Below are 17,701 nucleotides of genomic sequence, written 5' to 3' on the forward strand. Positions count from 1 at the left end.
CTCACATGAGGGAATGATATTGAAGGCAAAACTGAAGTACTTTGGCCACATCATGAGAAGACAGGATACCCTGGAGAAGATGCTGATGCTAGGGAAAGTGGAAGGCAAAAGGAAGAGGGGCCAACCAAGGGCAAGATGGATGGATGATATTCTGGAGGTGACGGACTCGACCTTGGGGGAGCTGGGGGTGGCGACGGCCGACAGGAAGCTCTGGCATGGGCTGGTCCGTGAAGTCACGAAGAGTCGGAGGTGACTGACCGAATAAACAACAACAACAAAAGCAACAGGCCCAACCGGAAGTCTAGACATGAGAAGGAGCAATTAGTTGTACAGCACTAACTCCTTGAAATAACAATTGTCTTCCCTGTTTCCACTACAGGCACCGAATGGGGAAAGGCTGGCTTATGCCATAATAAATCTGTTAGTTCGTACAGTGTCACAAGACCCTTAGCAATTTAATAAGGTATATGATCCCCAAGGGCAAAAAGAGAGACAGTGATGTACCAAGGATAAGAGACAATAGACAAGGATGATTGGCCCTGGTACAGATACGATCATTAGTAAGCCTTGATTGACTGCAGCTCCCTTCAACGTGCGCACTTCATGGCAAACTCAAGTCTGCCACTGCGTGGGGCGTGACGTGGCTCTAAGGCAACAGCAATGAGACAACGTGTTCAGCGACAGGAAGCCTTTGTGTCACTACCAGCAAGGGGCTTGGCGCCCAAGTAGAGGGTGTTGCTCCAACAACAGTTGGAATACACAACCACGTAACTTGGTGAGGGCCCATGGTTCAGTGTTAGAGCACATGATTTACATGCAGAAGGTCCCAAATTCAATCCCTGGCATCTCCGCATGGAAAAAGGTCTTGGGCAGCAGATGCTAGGAAAGGAATGTCCCTAAGGCCCCAAAGAGTACCTGGCAATCGTAATAGACAATACTCCAGGGCTTTCTGAACCAATGGTCTGACTTTGCCTAAGGCAGATACATATAATTAGCATCAGCCCTAGAAGGAGAGATTCTTTCCTACCAACTTAAAGGGGTGTGTGTGTGGAATAAATATTCTATAGAGAAAGCAAAGACTCCATGGTCAAAGCTCCAGATTACGTCCTACCTTGTATTCTTGGGCAGCCTCTTCCAAAGGAAGCAGTGTATGCGATCTATGCTCCAGGGACTGTTCACACACAGAACACAGCAAATCCTCATCCTCTTTACAAAACTGGGTGAATTTTTCCTTGTGCCGTCGACAGAAATCCTCTTTTCCTGGCATTAATGGCAGATGTTTAATTTTTTCAACTATGTTTGCCAGCTGCCAATTTGGCCGGAAATGGCCTTTCTCGATCTTGGCTTTGCAGACGGGACACTCCAAGTCACCCAACATTTCCCATGTCTCGCAGTAGGAGGTGATGCAGACCTGACAGAAGTTGTGGCCACAGTCCAGGGTCACTGGGTCTGTCAGATACTCGAAGCAGATGGGGCACATGGCTTCCTCTTCCATATTCAGAGATAATGAAGCTGAGGCTATGGCAGATGAAGTCTCAATGGCTTTGTTGTCAGGAGAGGCAGCTTGGGGGACCTGTGGGAAGACAGCAGGGTGGGAAAGGAAGAAAGGAGGAAGACATGCCTATTAGGTAAAAGCTATTTTATCATCCTTCCAGTGAGAGTGAGTCTCAGTTGCAGACACTCCGAGCTTTTCTAGATGAAGCTTTTATTGTGCACCTGTCATTCCACATTCACAGTTGTTAATGGGTGCTTTAGACGTCTTCATCACCATCCAGCTTCAGTTCCGGGTTTTAAAAGCAATTTTGTGGATATTTTTGGAGCAGGGGAAATCCAGTATTCTTATGTGAAAATGAAAAAAAGTGCCAGTCCCCACTAGGGTAACTGCGTTAATTTGCTACATCACTGCACCACTTAAGAGGATATGTAGCCAAAAGTATGGAAAGTCAGAAAAGGAAAATAATCCACGTAGAGCTCCAATCTTAATTCTGCGATGAAATCGGGGGTAGAAACAGTGGGTAAAACAGCCTCGTCTAGAAAAGCTCCCTAATACAGGGGTGTTAAACCTCTTCCTGCCCACTTTCCTGACAAGCTTTCCCAGCAAAGAAAGATTTCCTGACAGTAATGCAGAAGCGTCCCTCTGTCTGGCTCCTTTGTGTACGATCCCAGCAAATCAAAATTATATATTTCTCTCTCTCTCAAATCCTCAAGGGGTTTGTGTGCTTTTTAAGTGAACACACAAAAATCCCTTGAACGCCCTCCAAGCACCAGTATCTCCAATGGGAAAGTGATACTGCTGCACATGCTGTTCCCACCAAAGAAGAAGCACATCAGGATGTTGCTGATATAATGATCAGTATTATTATAACGGTGATAACTGGAGAGCCAGTGTGGTGTAGTGGCAAGAGTGTTGGACTGGGACTTCGGAGATCCGGGTTCTAGTCCCCACTCGGCCATGGAAGCTCACTGGGTGCCTTTGGGCCAGTCACACACTCTCAGCCCAACCCACCTCACAGGGTTGTTGTTGTGAGGATAAAATGGAGAGGAGGAGGATAATGTAAACCTCCTTGGGTTCCTTGCAAGAGGAAAAAAGGCGGGGTATAAATGCAATCAATCAATCAATCAATCAATCAATATCAACCAAACCAGATTTCCAGTGCCTTCTAGTCTTCTCAATTTCACTGCTTAATTCCATTGCTCAATTCCATTCCAGGCCTCTGCGCCCCCTCCAATCTGCTCCACGGGGTTGGGAGACCCTCTAGAGTATATTGGGGGGGGCTGCCGACAGGGGACAAGAGGACGGGGACGTCTGCTCACTTAACACTGGTTTTAAGCCAATGTTCTGGCCTGTGAGACCACATACTGTTCAAAGGAAATGGAATATGTCAAACAAGTGTCCTTGAAACATCAGTTACATTTATTACTTATTTATTTCATTTTTATACCGCCCAATAGCCAAAGCACTCTGGGTGGTTCACAAAATTGCCAGCTGCTGCGGGGACGTGGCTGGCCTTGTACTTTTCTCCTTTTCCTTGACAAGGGCAATGTGTGTGCTCATCAAGATATGTTGAAGATGGGCACGCATGCCTCTTGCCCCCTACTGGAAAATATTCCCCAAACTCTTCAGAAATGCATCGTGAGCAGCAGGGCCGGCGCTTCCATTAGGCAAGGCGAGGTGCCCACATGAGGCGACGTGCTGCGGATTGGGCCCGTCGCCGCCACTCTCCTGCCCCCGAGCACCGCCTTTGCATTGGGCAGGAAACAGCGCTTGGGGCTGTGGTGCGGCTCACTGCTCCTGGGGAGCAGGCCATAGGAAGGAAGTCCTCATAGAATCATAGAATAGTAGGGTTGGAAGGGGCCTACAAGGCCATCGAGTCCAACCCCCTGCTCAATGCAGGAATCCAGGTCACAGCATCCCTGACAGATGGCTCTCCAGCCTCGTCTTGAACGCCTCCAGGGTGGGAGAGCCCACCACCTCCTTAGGTCATTGGTTCCATTGTCGTATTGAACTAACAGTCAGGAAGTTTTTCCTGATGTTCAGCCGGAATCTGGCTTCATTTAACTTGAGCCCATTATTCCGTGTCCTGCACTCTGGGATGATCAAGAAGAGATCCTGGCCTTCCTCTCTGGGACAACCTTTCAAGTACTTGAAGAGAGCTATCATATCTCCCCTCAATCTTCTCTTCTCAAGGCTAAACATGCTCAGTTCTTTCAGTCTCTCTTCATAGGGCTTTGTTTCCAGTCCCCTGATCATCTTTGTTGCACTCCTCTGAACCCTCTCCGGTTTGTCTGCATCCTTCTTAAAGTGTGGTACCCAGAACTGGACACAGTACTCCAGATGAGGCCTAACCAGTGCTGAGTAGAGGGGAACTAGCACTTCCTGGGATTTGGAAGCTATGCTTCTATGAAAGCAGCCCAAAAGAGCATTTGCCTTTTTTGCAGCCACATCACATTGTTGGCTCATATTCACCTTGTGATCGAGAACAATTCCAAGATCCTTCTCGCTTGTGTTGTTGAGCCAAGTATCCCCCATCTTGTAACTGTGCATTTGGTTTCTTTTTCCGAGGTGCAGAACTTGGCATTTATCCCTATGAAATGTCATTCTGTTGTTTTCTGCCCAGCGCTCCAGTCTATCCAGATCACTTTGAATTTTGTTTCTGTCTTCCAAAGTATTAGCTATCCCGCCCAATTTGGTGTCATCTGCAAATTTGATCAGCATTCCCTGCACCTCCTCCCCCAAGTCATTAATACAAATGTGGAAGAGCACTGGGCCCAGGACTGAGCCCTGCGGTACCCCACTCATTACCTCTCCCCAGTTTGAGAAGGTCCCACTGATAAGCACTGTTTGAGTCCGATTCTGTAGCCAACTGTGGAACCACCGGATCGTTGTTTCATCTAGCCCACTTTGAGCTAGTTTGCTCATCAGGAGATCATGGGGCACTTTGTTGAAAGCTTTGCTGAAGTCGAGGTATATGATGTCTACAGCATTCCCACGGTCCACAAGGGAGGTTACTTGATCAAAAAATGAGATCAGATTTGTCTGGCAGGACTTGTTTTTGACAAATCCATGTTGGCTTCGAGTAATCACAGCATTGTTTTCAAGGTGCTTCCAGATGGATTGCTTTTTTAATGCTTTATCATCTGCTCCAGAATTTGCTCTGGGATTGATGTCAGACTGACTGGTCTGTAGTTCCCAGGTTCCTCCTTTTTACCCTTTTTGAAGATAGGGACAACATTAGCCCTCCTCCAGTCATCTGGCACTTCCCCCATCCTCCATGATTTCTCAAAGAGAATAGACAGCGGTTCTGAGAGTTCTTCTGCCAGTTCCTTTATTACTCTAGGATGCAGTTCATCTGGCCCTGGAGATTTGAACTCATTCAAAGTAATTCGGTGTCCCTTGACCATATGCCTATGGATCTCAAGCTGCAATCCTGCCCCTTCAGCCTGCACTTCGCCTTTGCCAGGGGGGGTCATAGACCCTCTTTTGGGAGAAGACTGAGCCAAAGTAGGAATTGAGCACCTCTGCCTTTTCTTTGTCATCTCTTATCATTTTGCCATCCTTATTTAATAGCTGAACAACCATTTCTTTCCTCTGCCTTTTACTATGCATGTAGCTGAAAAACCTTTTTGTTGTTTTTAGCATCCCTCGCTAACCTCAGCTCGTTCTCAGCTTTAGCCTTCCTGACACCATCCCTGCAATTCTGTGCTACCTGCCTGTACTCTTCCTTTGTTACTTGGCCTTCTTTCCACTTCCTATATGTGTCTTTTGTATTTTCAGGTCATCCCTAAGCTTCTTGTGAAGCCACATTGGCTTCTTCAGCTGTCTTCCACCTTTTCTTCTTGTTGGAATTGCTTGTGATTGTGCCTTGAGAATTTCCTTTTTTAAAAGCTCCCACCCATCTTGGACTCCTTTTCTCGTTAGCGTCACTTGCCATGGGACCTTACTTGTCATTGTTCTGAGTTTATTAAAATCAGCTTTCCTAAAATTCAGGGTACGCGTTTGACTACACTTGGCTTTTGCTTCCCTTAGAACCAAGAACTCAAGTGCAACATGGTCGCTTTCCCCCAGAGTTCCTGTAACTGCTGCTTTATCCACTAAGTCATCTCTGTTGGTTAGGATCAAGTCAAGGATAGCCGATCCACTAGTTCCTTCCTCTACGTTCTGTAGGAGGAAGTTATCCGCCACACAAGTCAGGAATTTCCTGGAGAGGCCATGTTTTGCAGAATTTGTCTCCCAACAAATATCGGGGAAACTGAAGTCCCCCATTACTACTACATCATGCTTCCTTAAAACATTGGCTATTTGCTTTTCAAAAGTTTCACCCTCGTCTTCTCCTTGGTTGGGTGGCTGGTAGTAGACTCCGACCACCAGGTTCCTTTTATTCTTTGCTCCATTTATTTTGATCCAGATGCTCTCGATGGGGCTACCAAGCTCATCCGCCTGTATTTCTGTGCAAAGATATGTATTTTTCACATAGAGTGCAACCCCACCTCCCTTTCTGTTCCTTCTATTCCTTTAGAACAAGTTATATCCTTCAACTGCTGTATTCCAGTCATGAGAGTCATCCCACCAAGTCTCAGTTATACCTATCAAATCATAATTTCCCTCCTGTATTAGGAGTTCAAGTTCGTTCTGTTTGTTTCCCATACTCTGGGCATTAGTATATAGACATCGAAGACCATTTGCTTCATAGTCTGGCTTTCTTCCTACATGTGCCTGAAGACTATTACTGGGCGCTATCAGAGCTGTTCTCTCCGTTGCAGTGCATGCGCCTACGTCCATTGTTACCCCCAACATTACATCTCCCTTCCCCGTAGGATTCAGTTTAAAGCCCTCCTGATGAAGTTCTTCATACTGTGGCCAAACACATTCTTCCCATCCTTTGTGAGGTGCAACCCGTCCCTAGCCAACCGCCCATCTTCCAGGAAGTATAGCCCGTGGTCCCAGAATCCAAATCTCTCTCGTCGGCACCACCTTCGTAGCCAGTCATTCACCCAGAGTATTTTTCGTTCCCTTTCTATCCCTCTTCTAACTACTGGAAGGATGGATGAGAAAACTATCTGGGCCCCAAAGTTCTTGCGTTTCCTTCCCAAAGCTTCAAAGTCTGACGTGATTTCTTCGTAGCTCCGCTTGGTGGTATCATTTGTTCCCACATGGATGAGGAGAAAGGGATACCTGTCAGTGGGCTTTATGAGTGCAGGCAACCTTTCAGTCACGTCTCTAATCTGTCCTCCCGAGAGACAACATTCCGGGCGAGTCCACAGGTCCTCGCGACATACCTGGGTCTCGATCCCACGCAGCAGGGAGCCCCCCACTACTACCACTCTTCTCTTCTTGTTGTAGGCCTGGGTTTCATCACCTCTGCTTGACTGACCTTCAGCCTCTTGCTCACTCTCATGCAGGTCCCCTGTGATTCTTCCTCTGCAGGCTGTCCTCCAGTCTCATCCGCAAGTATCTGGAATCAGTTCCACAGCTCCACTGCTTCCACTGGTGCAGAGTGGCGTCGTGTTCTTCTTCTCCTGTCACCCTTTTCCAAGGAGCATTTTTCTTCACCTCAGCATTTCCCACTGCCTCATCTTGCTGTTGCTCTTCAAGCTTCTGGTCTTCCCTTTGCTGCTGTAGTTCCCCCATTCTGTCCAAGAACTCTTCGTGTTCTCTTATTCCCCGGAGGGTCGACAGTCGCCACTCCAGTCCACTTACTTTTTCTTCCAGCAGCGTGATCAACTTGCACTTGTTGCAGGTGTAGGCCATGTTGTTCTCAGGCAAGAAAACAAACATTGCACACCTTGCAGGTCACCATCACTGGAGAGTCCTGTCCTTCCATTGCCTCTTTTCCCTTTTTGTGTCTAGCTTTGTGAGTGTTCTAGACTAGCCTGTGCCTGTTCCTCTACTCAGTAGAGGTTAAAAGCAGAGTCCCACTGGTGTGAAAGTGTGTGTTACAAGACAAATAAATGGAAAAACGTTAGTTAAAAAATAAAATAAAATGAAAAATGAAAAAAAAAAGTTAGGGGCCTCCCCCTTGACCTCCCCTGCCAAACTCCCCTGGCCAACTCCTGTTTGCTCCCCCTGTCCGCTTGCTCTGGTCGCTCGCTCTCTGGGAGCTTGCTTGCTTCTGTAGTCCCTGGACCAGCTTGCTCTGCTCTGCTCAGCTCAGCTGGGAGGCGGGAAACAGGCTGAAGCTTCCCGCCCACTCAGCAGCTGGGAGTACTCAGGCCACCAGTCTAATCCAGTAGCCAAGTCCAGACACAGACAAAGGCATTCCTTTCAAAGCTTTATTCTTCTTTTACAACTTAACAACTCTACAGGTAGCAACTAGATCTGAGCAGCAGAGTACCTATGCCCTAAGTTGAAACAGTTGGTCCCCATTTGAAAGGGAATTACTGGCAGACCCCTGAACTTAAGGACTAGGGAGAGTCCCTCCCCTTTTCCCTTGGATCCTCTGGGCGCAGCCGTTGTTTGCGCGCCAACCGGGCACTACGCCTCCTTTCCGCGCCCTCCATCTGGCGCCGCTCTCTGCATCTGCGTCGCGCATCCACCAAGTCTGCTTCCCGCGCTCTGTCACTCCCTGGACTGCTATCTAAGCTAGGAATGCTGGTGGGAGGAATCTCCGTCAGCTGTGGGCCCTGGGAAAGCGGAGCGCGCTCCTCTCCCAGGAGCGACTGCTCTTCCTCAGAATCAGAACTACTCTGGGATTCTATGGGCTCAGTGTCCACCCTGACAGCCCCCTCGGCTTCCTGCAGCTCACTTACCTCTTAGCCTCTGTCTCCTTTGTCTCTTCAACCACTGCAACTCCCCTGGCCAACTCCTGTTCGCTCGCTCTGGTCGCTCGCTCTCTGGGAGCTGGCTTGCTTCTGTAGTCCCTGGATCAGCAGGAGCAGCTTGCTCTGCTCTGCTCAGCTGGGAGGCGGGAAACCCTCCTCGGGGCCCTAAGGTTCTGTAGGCTTTCCCCTCCTCCTCCCCTTTGTCCTTGTGCCGGTCCATTGGGATTGGGGTGGGCAGAAGCGGCCGAGGCGAGCTTGTTCTTTCCGTTCTACTCTTTGTGCAAATAATGCAAAGGCCTTTCTTGCTGCTTTTATTTCATTTCTCCCTGCCAGCAGTTTGGAGAGCAAAGGGAGAGAGGACACTCCAGAGGTCTGAAAGAGATAATAGCTTTCCCCTCTCTTTTACTGTCCCCTTCCTTTCTCCTAGCAATTGGGGCACATCTTTCCTGTGGTGTGTATGTCCCCCTAAGATGAAACAGTCCTGCAAGTTGTGTTCTGCATATATTACACAGTGGCAATTTGGAGCTTTTGCTAAAGAATCTCCCCCTCCCCACTGGCAGCAGTGAAACTTGTGCAAACTTTGTAAAGAAACTTGAGGCACGTCTCCTGCTGTGCGAGAGCTGAAGTCCAAGCATTCACTGAGAGCTCAAGCTGTAGCTAACTCAGTCTTATGCACATCTTCTCAGAAGTAAGTCTCATTAAGTTTAATGGGGCTTACTCTCAGGTAAGTGGATACAAGATGGCAGTCTTGGTGTCACAAAGCAGCTGTTCCGTGAGAAAGGGGCCCAGAGTTTCATGGGGGTGGGGAGAGTATCAACGCAAAAGAGCCTAATGACTGATAGCCCAATAGATTTAAAAAGATTTTATTTTAAAAATGGAGATGTAATCAAATAATTGTATATTCAACTTAAATATTAATACAATAAAATAATCGCGTAACATTTAAACCTGTCAGTTATCCAGTTATTGCGCTCACTAGGCAGGGCAATGGAAGGCAGGAGCAGGTTTAATTTTTTACTGAGCAACTGAGTAGAATCCTGATTGAATACATTTCCTTACACCTGATGTAGACGCCTGTTTTTAATGAAAGTAGAAAATTCTTCCCCCGCCCCCACAAATGTCTACAACCTTGAGATAGCTCCTTTTAAACCAGTCCTGTGAACACTAATCTTGGAGTAAGCCCTATTGAATGCAATGGAACTGTTATTTCTAAGTAAACACACACTGGACTGCACTGTTAATTCTTGGACACCGATTTCTGCAGTAAGCAGCATTGCCAAATGCAACCTGGCCCCACCTTTTTCAGCTACAAGTTTTGGTACGTGGTTAGCATATACCACACTGGAGTTATAATAGCAGTTATATTGCCTAACAGCTGCTTTGGTTAATATCCAGCCTGATGAAGAATTCCAGACAATCTGAAAGCTTGCTCACTATTTAGTGACATTTTGGCCGGCCCCAATACAGGTACTGCCCAACTAGATTTTGGAACTTTTGTTTGTAGATCAACACAACTTTCCTTTGCTTTTTGTGGTCCTGGAGGAAAAGCGGGGGGGGGGGGGTGTCATCTCTACTTCTTGGGGGGGGGGAGCTTCTTCTCACTTAAGTCCCCTCTTTTTCTGAGTAACTGCAACAGGGACTCAAAGAACTCCCTAGGGGGCAGAGCTACGGGGCTCCAGCCTTCACCGCTTGGTGCCCTCCATAAATTTTAGGCTACAACTCCCAGCATTCCCAACCATTGGTCATGCTGGCTGGGGCTGATGGGAGTTAAAACTCCCAAACATTTGGAAGGCACCAAGTTGGGGACGCCTGCCTTAAAACCAAGAGGCCTCCAGGAAAATAAGAGGCAGAGGTATTGCGCCCACCCCACCCCGTACCTTGGGATGCGGCTGAGAGACGCTGCCAGTCCTCAAGACGGTTCACCTCACAGAGCCCAACCAGGCAGGGCTTGCTGGCCTAGTGGGACACGGTGCAGGAATGCAGGCTGGGTTTGCAACCGCTGCTGCGGGCCTAGCCCTCATTAACTCCCCGGGCTGGGGGGCTGGAAGCGGGGCACGAGCCCGGGCGGCGGCCGCAGCAGCAGCAATGGCAGGCGTCTCCGACGGCTTCCCCTCACCCGTTGGGCCTTCGCAAACAGAAAGAGGGAGGCGGCCCCGGCCTAACCCGGCCCTTCTTCGTGCATCCGTCCCGCCCTTCCCGCCGGGAAAAGGGGCAATGTTAGGACCCCGCCGCGGCCATCGTCAGCGCTTCGTGCCCGCAACAGCCCGTGCTTATTTATTTCCCCCAGATCCGGCCTCCGCCAACCTGGTGCCCTCCAGATGTGTTTGACTACAGCTCCCACCCTCCCTGGCTGGCGGAGAGTGGGAGTTGTGGTTAAACACATCTGAAGGGCACCAGGTTGGGGGAGGCCGCAGATGCCCGTTTACAGAAGAGATGGTTGCTGTTCCCACGACTTCCCGTTTCTACGCGGCTCGGGTCGGACGGCTGCTTGCGATAGAGGAGGCCTTTAAAACAGGCAGCAGAAGCAGACCGGGTGGCCAGATATACATCGTGCAAAGGGCTTGCAAATGCGCAGACGCAAATTTGCAGACGCTAAAATGAGGATTTTAAAATAATTACTGGAACTTAGATGGAAATATAAGGCAAACCACCAGTGAGAAAGACGACGTCCCTCAGACCCACCTCCCTCAGAGGGCACACATATGCACACGCGCGGCTGATTTGCAGGATCAAATAAGCCACAGCGGCTTGATTTAATCCCCCAGGGCATGCTGGTGCGGCTTGTTGCATTATCTGAACCCAGGGCTTGTTGGTGGTGTAGGTGGGGCAGCAACTTGCAAAATAACTCATGGACTGTTGTAGGGTTATTTGAGGGTTGTTTCCCCCTCAAACAAGCCATGCCACCCAGGTTCAGATGTCATGACAAGCAGCGCCTGGGTGAGTAATTGTTAGGGAAATGGTGCCCAGCACGATTAAAACAAGCCACTGTGACTTATTTGTGAACTGGATCATTTCACCAATCAACAGAAACAATGTAAACAGCAAATGCTGCAGTGCCACATGGAGAAGAAAGGAGGTGGTGAACCTTAAGGAGTGGCTGCTGCCAAGCCCTTGATGAGCTAAAGGTGATAGGTTGGCATAACGATTTTCAAATAACCCTGAAACTGAGTCTAGCGGAATGGGTTTGGTGAAGTGCTGAAAAAATGACACAATATTTATGAAAAACCTCTATGATATTGATAGAACAAGACCACAGCAAATTGAACACCCTGAAAAGCCTTTGTGAATAATGTTTAATTCTTCATCTGGCACTGCAAAGATAGCAGAGGTTGTGCCAGGCAAGCTTCCCTGGGGAGAGACTTCTAGAGGCACCAGACAGGAATGCGGATCTTAATACCTAAAAAGGTTTGTTATCCACAGGTGAGGTCTTTGAAATTCATTTAGGGCTTTGAAATTGAAAACCATGAGCTTCAATTGAAGTAAAAGGGTTGCAGAGTCCCTTTTTAGCCATTTAACACCCCTTGCATGACTCTGTAGTTATAAAACTGATTTTGGTTCTGGGCGAGTTTTAGGGAAAGATGTAAAGAAAAATATCTGGCTCTCGGGAGAGACACAGGAACTTCATATATGGGTGTGCAAAAACCCCTTCTGCCTTGGGTGGTAAGATGTCTTGGGCCAGCTTTGACCATTCATGATTTCTGCCAATTTCATAGCCACTTTCGCAGGCTTCAACCACACAGACATATTTACATTAATTAGGGACCAACCCTATGGGGATCAACAGGTCGCTTCTGAACCTGGGGGCAACCACCTATCCGCTGCAGGGCAGGAGGAGTGGTGAGGAGCGCATCTCCTCCGTGATCCCGCCGCCCTGCTTTCACAGCTAGACAACCGAAATCGGCTGTGAAAGCAGGGCAGCAGGATCATGGAGGAGATGTGCTCCTCACCACTCCTCCTGCCCTGCAGCGGATAGGTGGTTGCCCCCAGGTTCAGAAGCGACCGTTGATCCCCATAGGGTTGGTGGGGTGGGGAGGCCAGAAAACACACAGAAAGTGGTGTACCGGCACTTCTGACCTCCCCACCCTGGCCTGCCCCCAGGAATGCCCTGTTTCCCCTGCTCCACGCTGCTCTTAGAAGTGCAGAGCATGGGACCAATCCGTGCTGCCTATGAGGCGGTGCAGGAGGGGGTGGTAATCGGTTCTCCGAGAACCGACCAATCCTATGGCCATCTATTCGCTGACTAGCGGCCATAGGATTGCGCCCTAAATGTGTTTGTTTTAAAAAAAAATAATCCAAAGACACACTCCCCTAGGGTCCCCTTAGTATGCATGCCAAGTTTCAGGTGTCTAGGTTTCACAGTCTTGGCACTATGGCGGTCACAGGTGTACCGACAGACACACATCCTCTTTTATTACTATAGACGGCAGACTAATACACTTCTGAACATGAAGTGAAACACAGCAACATCAGGAAAAATATTTTTAATAAAAGTACACATTTTTAATAAAAGTACACTAATTCAGGGAGGGTAATAGGCACCGCAGACGGTGACTGTAGCTATGAAATTAAAAGACGCTTGCTCGTTGCTCCTTGGGAGGAAAGCTATGGCAAACCTAGACAGCATAGTAAGAAGCAGAGACATCACCTTGCCAACAAAGGTCCGTCTAATCAAAGCTATGGTTTTCCCAGTAGTAATGTATGGTTGTGAGAGCTGGACTATAAGGAAGGCTGAGCGCCGAAGAATTGATGCTTTCGAACTGTGATTCTGGAGAAGACTCTTACGAGTCCCCTGGACTGCAAGGAGGTCAAATCAGTCCATTCTACAGGAAATCAACCCTGAGTGCTCATTGGAAGGACAGATACTGAAGCTGAAGCTCAAATATTTTGGCTACCTAATGCGAAGAGAAAACTCTCTGGAAAAGACCCTGATGCTGGGAAAGACTGAAGGCAAAAGGAGAAGGGGACGGCAGAGGATGAGATGGCTAGATAGCATCACCAATGCAATGAATATGAACTCGAGCACGCTCCGGGAGAGTGCGCAGGACAGGAAGGCCTGGCGTGCTATGGTCCATGGGGTCACGAAGAGTCGGACACGACTGAACAACAACAAAAAATAGGCACACTATCTACTTTGTTTCTGGGGGTATGTTTCTTTAAGGTCAAGCACCTAGCACGATTATCTGCTCAAAAGTTGGTTTGTTGTTATTCAGTCGTTAAGTCGTGTCCGACTCTTCATGAGTCGCAAATAGCGTTGTGTTTATTTTCGCCGTAGTCTACGTAAATCTTTACGTAGACTACAGGGACCAAATAAGGAACACAAATGGCGGTGCCCCATGGGCGCCGCCATTTGCATACGTGCTTTTTTTTTCAAAGTCACCCGTGATAGGCTACGTAACGATTAACGTAGCCTATCACGGCTGACTTTGGAGATCTAGCCGTGATAGGCTACGTCAATCGTAACGTAGCCTATCATGGGGTTTTGTTTTGATTTACTTCACTTGTAATGGCGGCAGCGGCAGCCGGTCAAAAGACTGGCTGCCGCCCCCGCCCCTGACGAAAACCCGCCGAACCGCCGCCGGGACCCGCCACCAGGAGGGACATTCGTCAAAGGTAAGTCCCATCCCGGGGGTGTGTGGGGGGGTGGAGAATTTCACCGCTGATTTCGGGGGGCCGAATGCGTTGGCACTCGGCCCCCCCGAAGTTTCGGGGAGAAATTCTCCCCCATCCCTAATTTAAGCTGGAATTTTGCAACAAGAAGCTCATGATCTGAGCCACAGTCGGCTCCAGGTCTTGTTTTTACTGACTGTATGGAGCTTCTCCATCTTTGGCTGTAAAGGACATAATCAATCTGATTTCGATATTGACCATCTGGTGATGTCCATGTGTAGAGTCGCCTCTTGTGCTGTTGGAAAAGAGTGTTTCCTATGATCAGTGTGTTGTCTTGGCAAAACTCTGTTAGCCTTTGTCCTTCTTCATTTTGTACACCAAAGCCATGCTTGCCTGTTATCCCGGTGATTTCTTGACTTCCTACTTTAGCATTCCAATCCCCTATGTTGAAGAGGACATCTTTTTTTTGGTGTTAGTTCTAGAAGGTGTTGTAGGTCTTCATAGAACCGAACAACCTCAGCTTCTTCAGCATCAGTGGTAGGGGCATAGACTTGAATTACTGTGATGCTGAATGGTTTACCTTGGATTCATACTGAGATCATTCTATCGTTTTTGAGGTTGTACCCCATTACTGCTTTTCCCACCCTTTTATTCACTATGAGTGCTACTCCATTTCTTCTAAGGGATTCTTGCCCACAGTAGTAGATATGATGGTCACCTGAATTAAATTCGCCCATGCTTGTCCATTTTAGTTCGCTGATTCCCAAGATGTTGATGTTCAATCTTTCCATCTCCTATTTGACCACCTCCAGCTTACCTTGATTCATTTGATTTTACATTCCAGGTTCCTAAACTATATTGTTCTTTACAGCATCGGATTTTCTTTTCACCACCAGACACATCCACAGCTGAGTGTCCTTTCGGCTTTGGCCCAGCCGCTTCAGTCTTTCTGGCGCTACTTGGAAATTCCCTCTGCTCTTCCCCAGTAGTATATTGGACACCTTCCGACCTGAGGAGCTCATCTTCCGGGATCATATCTTTTAGCCTTGTGATACGTTACATGGGGTTTTCTTGGAGGAATACTGGGGTGGGTTGCCATTTCCTTCTGCAGTGGACCACATTTTGTCAGAACTCTCTGCCATGACCTTTCCGTCTTGGGTGGCCCTGCACGGCATAGCTTATGGCTTCACTGAGTTACGCAAGCCCCTTAGCCACAACAAGGCAGTGATCCATTAAGGGGATACTTTGAACTACCCTATATCATACATCTCCATGATTGGGGAACTGTCCTCTCCAAGGCAAGCAATAATTCTCTTCTATCAAAAACCTCATTTTTGCATAGCACTCATTGATACGTGAGGACCCCAGCCGACAATGAGAAATGAGGAACTAGAGGTATGAATCCAGCAACAACAACAAAAGCTTTCGGGCCAGCCCAAATCATACCTCCATGTCCCCAGGAGAGAGTTCTTTATGAGATGGACTTGAATCACACCCAGACGACCGCTTTCCTTGGACGCAGAGCATTATCGAAGACGGCACTGCTCTTGGTTCCCCTCCCTTTCTTTCTGAAGGGGCAAAGGGTGTATATGTGAAGCAGCTACAAGGGATTGACAGAGGGCTTCCCCCCCCCCCCGCTTTCTGCTGCAAAGTGAGCTCGACTTTCCTTTCTCTTCGCTCCTCCACCTGCCTTCTTCCTCTTTTTGTTTTTACGGAAAGAAGAAAGCACGCACACTTTTACGCAAGAGCATGCGATTCAGGCCGCAATCCTGGACACAGGCGCAAGTCCCATTCAGCTTAATGGGGCTGACTTCTGAGTAGACACATAGAGGATCGCACTGCAATTGTTTGGCCGCCTTGACATTGTTGCAGGGCCCAGCCTTCCCTCCATGCCACCCCCCGGACGAAAGCCAGCAAGCGGCCAACAACTAACAAAGTTTGCACTGTGAAACGCTAGCTTCATGTCTGAATTTGCGGGCCATTTTGGACCAAGGGGAAAAAAACAAAAAAAGCCTCGTCTTTGTGGTACCGGATAAAGTTGGTTGGTGCCAAGTCCAAAAATATAAATTCAGAAATGCGCCTACCTCGGCTGCGGGCCTCGGGCCTTCCCCTTCCTCTCTCCAACTTCCAAAACAGCGTTGGATTTGAAATCTCCGCCTCTGTCCTCCTCCCTTTCCTTTCCACAAGGGCTGCTGCATTATTTGCTGTTCCAGCTCCCTCTGTTGTGCTTTGAGACAAAGTCTGTATCTTAGGGTCCAATCCTATGCATTTTTAGACAGAAGAAAGTCTTACAACTCCCAGCCTGCCGTGTTGTAGGCCTTTTTCCTGTCTAAATATGCGTAGGCTTGTACTTTTAGGGTGCAATCCTAGATAGGAAAAAGTCCTACAACTCCCAGCATTTCACAGCCAGCATTGATGAATGCTGGGAATTCTAGGGTTTTTTGCTGTCTAAACATGTGTAGGATGAAACCTCTTTCTCTACATGACAAGGGCTGCAAGGTTATTGTATGCACTGCACTAAAGTGGAAGAATGAAGCAATACGAACTGTGAGCGAGTGTATCATGAAAATGATGGAGCTGGCAGAGATGGCAAAACTTACTATTATGACTAAAGAAGGATCAACGACTAAATTTATGTTAGATTGGAAACCTCTTATAGAATTTGTACAAGAAACAAAGAAAAATGATATCTATGTATGTGGATTTTGAACTTTGAGATGGTTGGTTCTCTTTCTTTTGTTGTTGTTAAAATTAGGAGAGAAATGCATAATGTCCAAACTCAATGTATGATATACAACTAAGAAGTAGAGAATAATAATAAGCATTTGTTGTGTAAGAGGAGTCTAAGGTAGATATCTTACAATCTTAAGAGATATTTTAGTGTATGTATATTGTGTGTATATGTTGTTTTTTTAAAAAAAACATGTATAGGATGGCGCCCTTAAACTGGTTCCTGCAGTTCAGACAGGCAGTCTCAGCCCTGCTTATCTGAAGGACCCACCTCTCCCATAGATCACCCTCAAGCCTTTAGATCTTCTAAAGAGGCTTTATTATGCAGGTCCTTGCTGTCGTGATGTTGCCATGAGATCCAGAGACTTCTTGGTGGTGGCACCCCAACTCCCTGTCCAAGAAGAATTCCCTGGCATCCTCCCCTGTCAGCTTTCAGGATTTTTATTTTAGAGAGCTTTTATCATCTGAATAAGGTTTTAAGCTGGACAATTGTTTTTCTTCTTTTCTTGTAATAATTATTCATTGTATTGCAATATTGCATTGTGATTCTCCCACAGTTTCTTCACTGTTCCCTCTCCCTCACCTCACATTCATGTATTTATATTAAATTTGTATACCATCCGATAGGGAAGCTCTCTGTATGAGGATTGCTGGGGGAAGGGTGGAAAGCTAGTAGCAAGGAAAGAGTGATCTGTATCAGGATCACTGGGATGTGTGTGCGTTTGTGTATATGTGTGTATATGTATGTGTGCATGCATGTGCATGTGACCCCCAACCTAGCATCAGGGCCGTAAGAGTAGTTCGCTCCTGCTCTATATTTTGAGCCAATTGTAGTTCTGAACCCATCTTCAAAGGCCCACAGAACGGGCTTAACAGTAATCCAATCCAGAGGTTACCAGAGCATGGATTATAAAGGCAAGGGTCCCGGTCATCAAGGAGAGGGTGTACCTGCCACACAAGATAAAGGTGGAAAAAGGCACTCCTGAGCACAGCCACCACCTGAGAATCCAGGAGTACCCCTAAGTACATGCTTCTTCTAGCATGTTGGTGTGGGTGTGGGATCCCATCTAGAAAAGCCATTCCCCTGCTCCTCAGTGTAGAGGCT

At 47.8% G+C, this 17,701-nt stretch overlaps 1 protein-coding gene across 1 annotated transcript in view; it reads right to left on the bottom strand.

Annotated features, from left to right (window-relative positions):
- LOC146355625 (tripartite motif-containing protein 10-like) overlaps positions 1-10,726 on the bottom strand; it is a 30,488-nt gene extending 19,762 nt beyond the window's left edge. Inside the window, exons 1-2 of the mRNA XM_084831030.1 lie at positions 10,137-10,726; positions 1,112-1,573 (exon numbers count right to left, since the gene is read on the bottom strand). Coding sequence (XP_084687156.1) covers positions 1,112-1,495 — 384 coding nt within the window. The 5' untranslated portion in view covers positions 1,496-1,573; positions 10,137-10,726. The remainder of the gene's footprint in view (positions 1-1,111; positions 1,574-10,136) is intronic.
- Positions 10,727-17,701: the final 6,975 nt, after the last annotated feature.

This window comes from Heloderma suspectum, chromosome 2, assembly GCF_057233095.1.
Source record: "Heloderma suspectum isolate Gila_16-S chromosome 2, 16-S_ref, whole genome shotgun sequence".
NCBI classification, from domain to species: Eukaryota; Metazoa; Chordata; class Lepidosauria; order Squamata; family Helodermatidae; genus Heloderma; species Heloderma suspectum.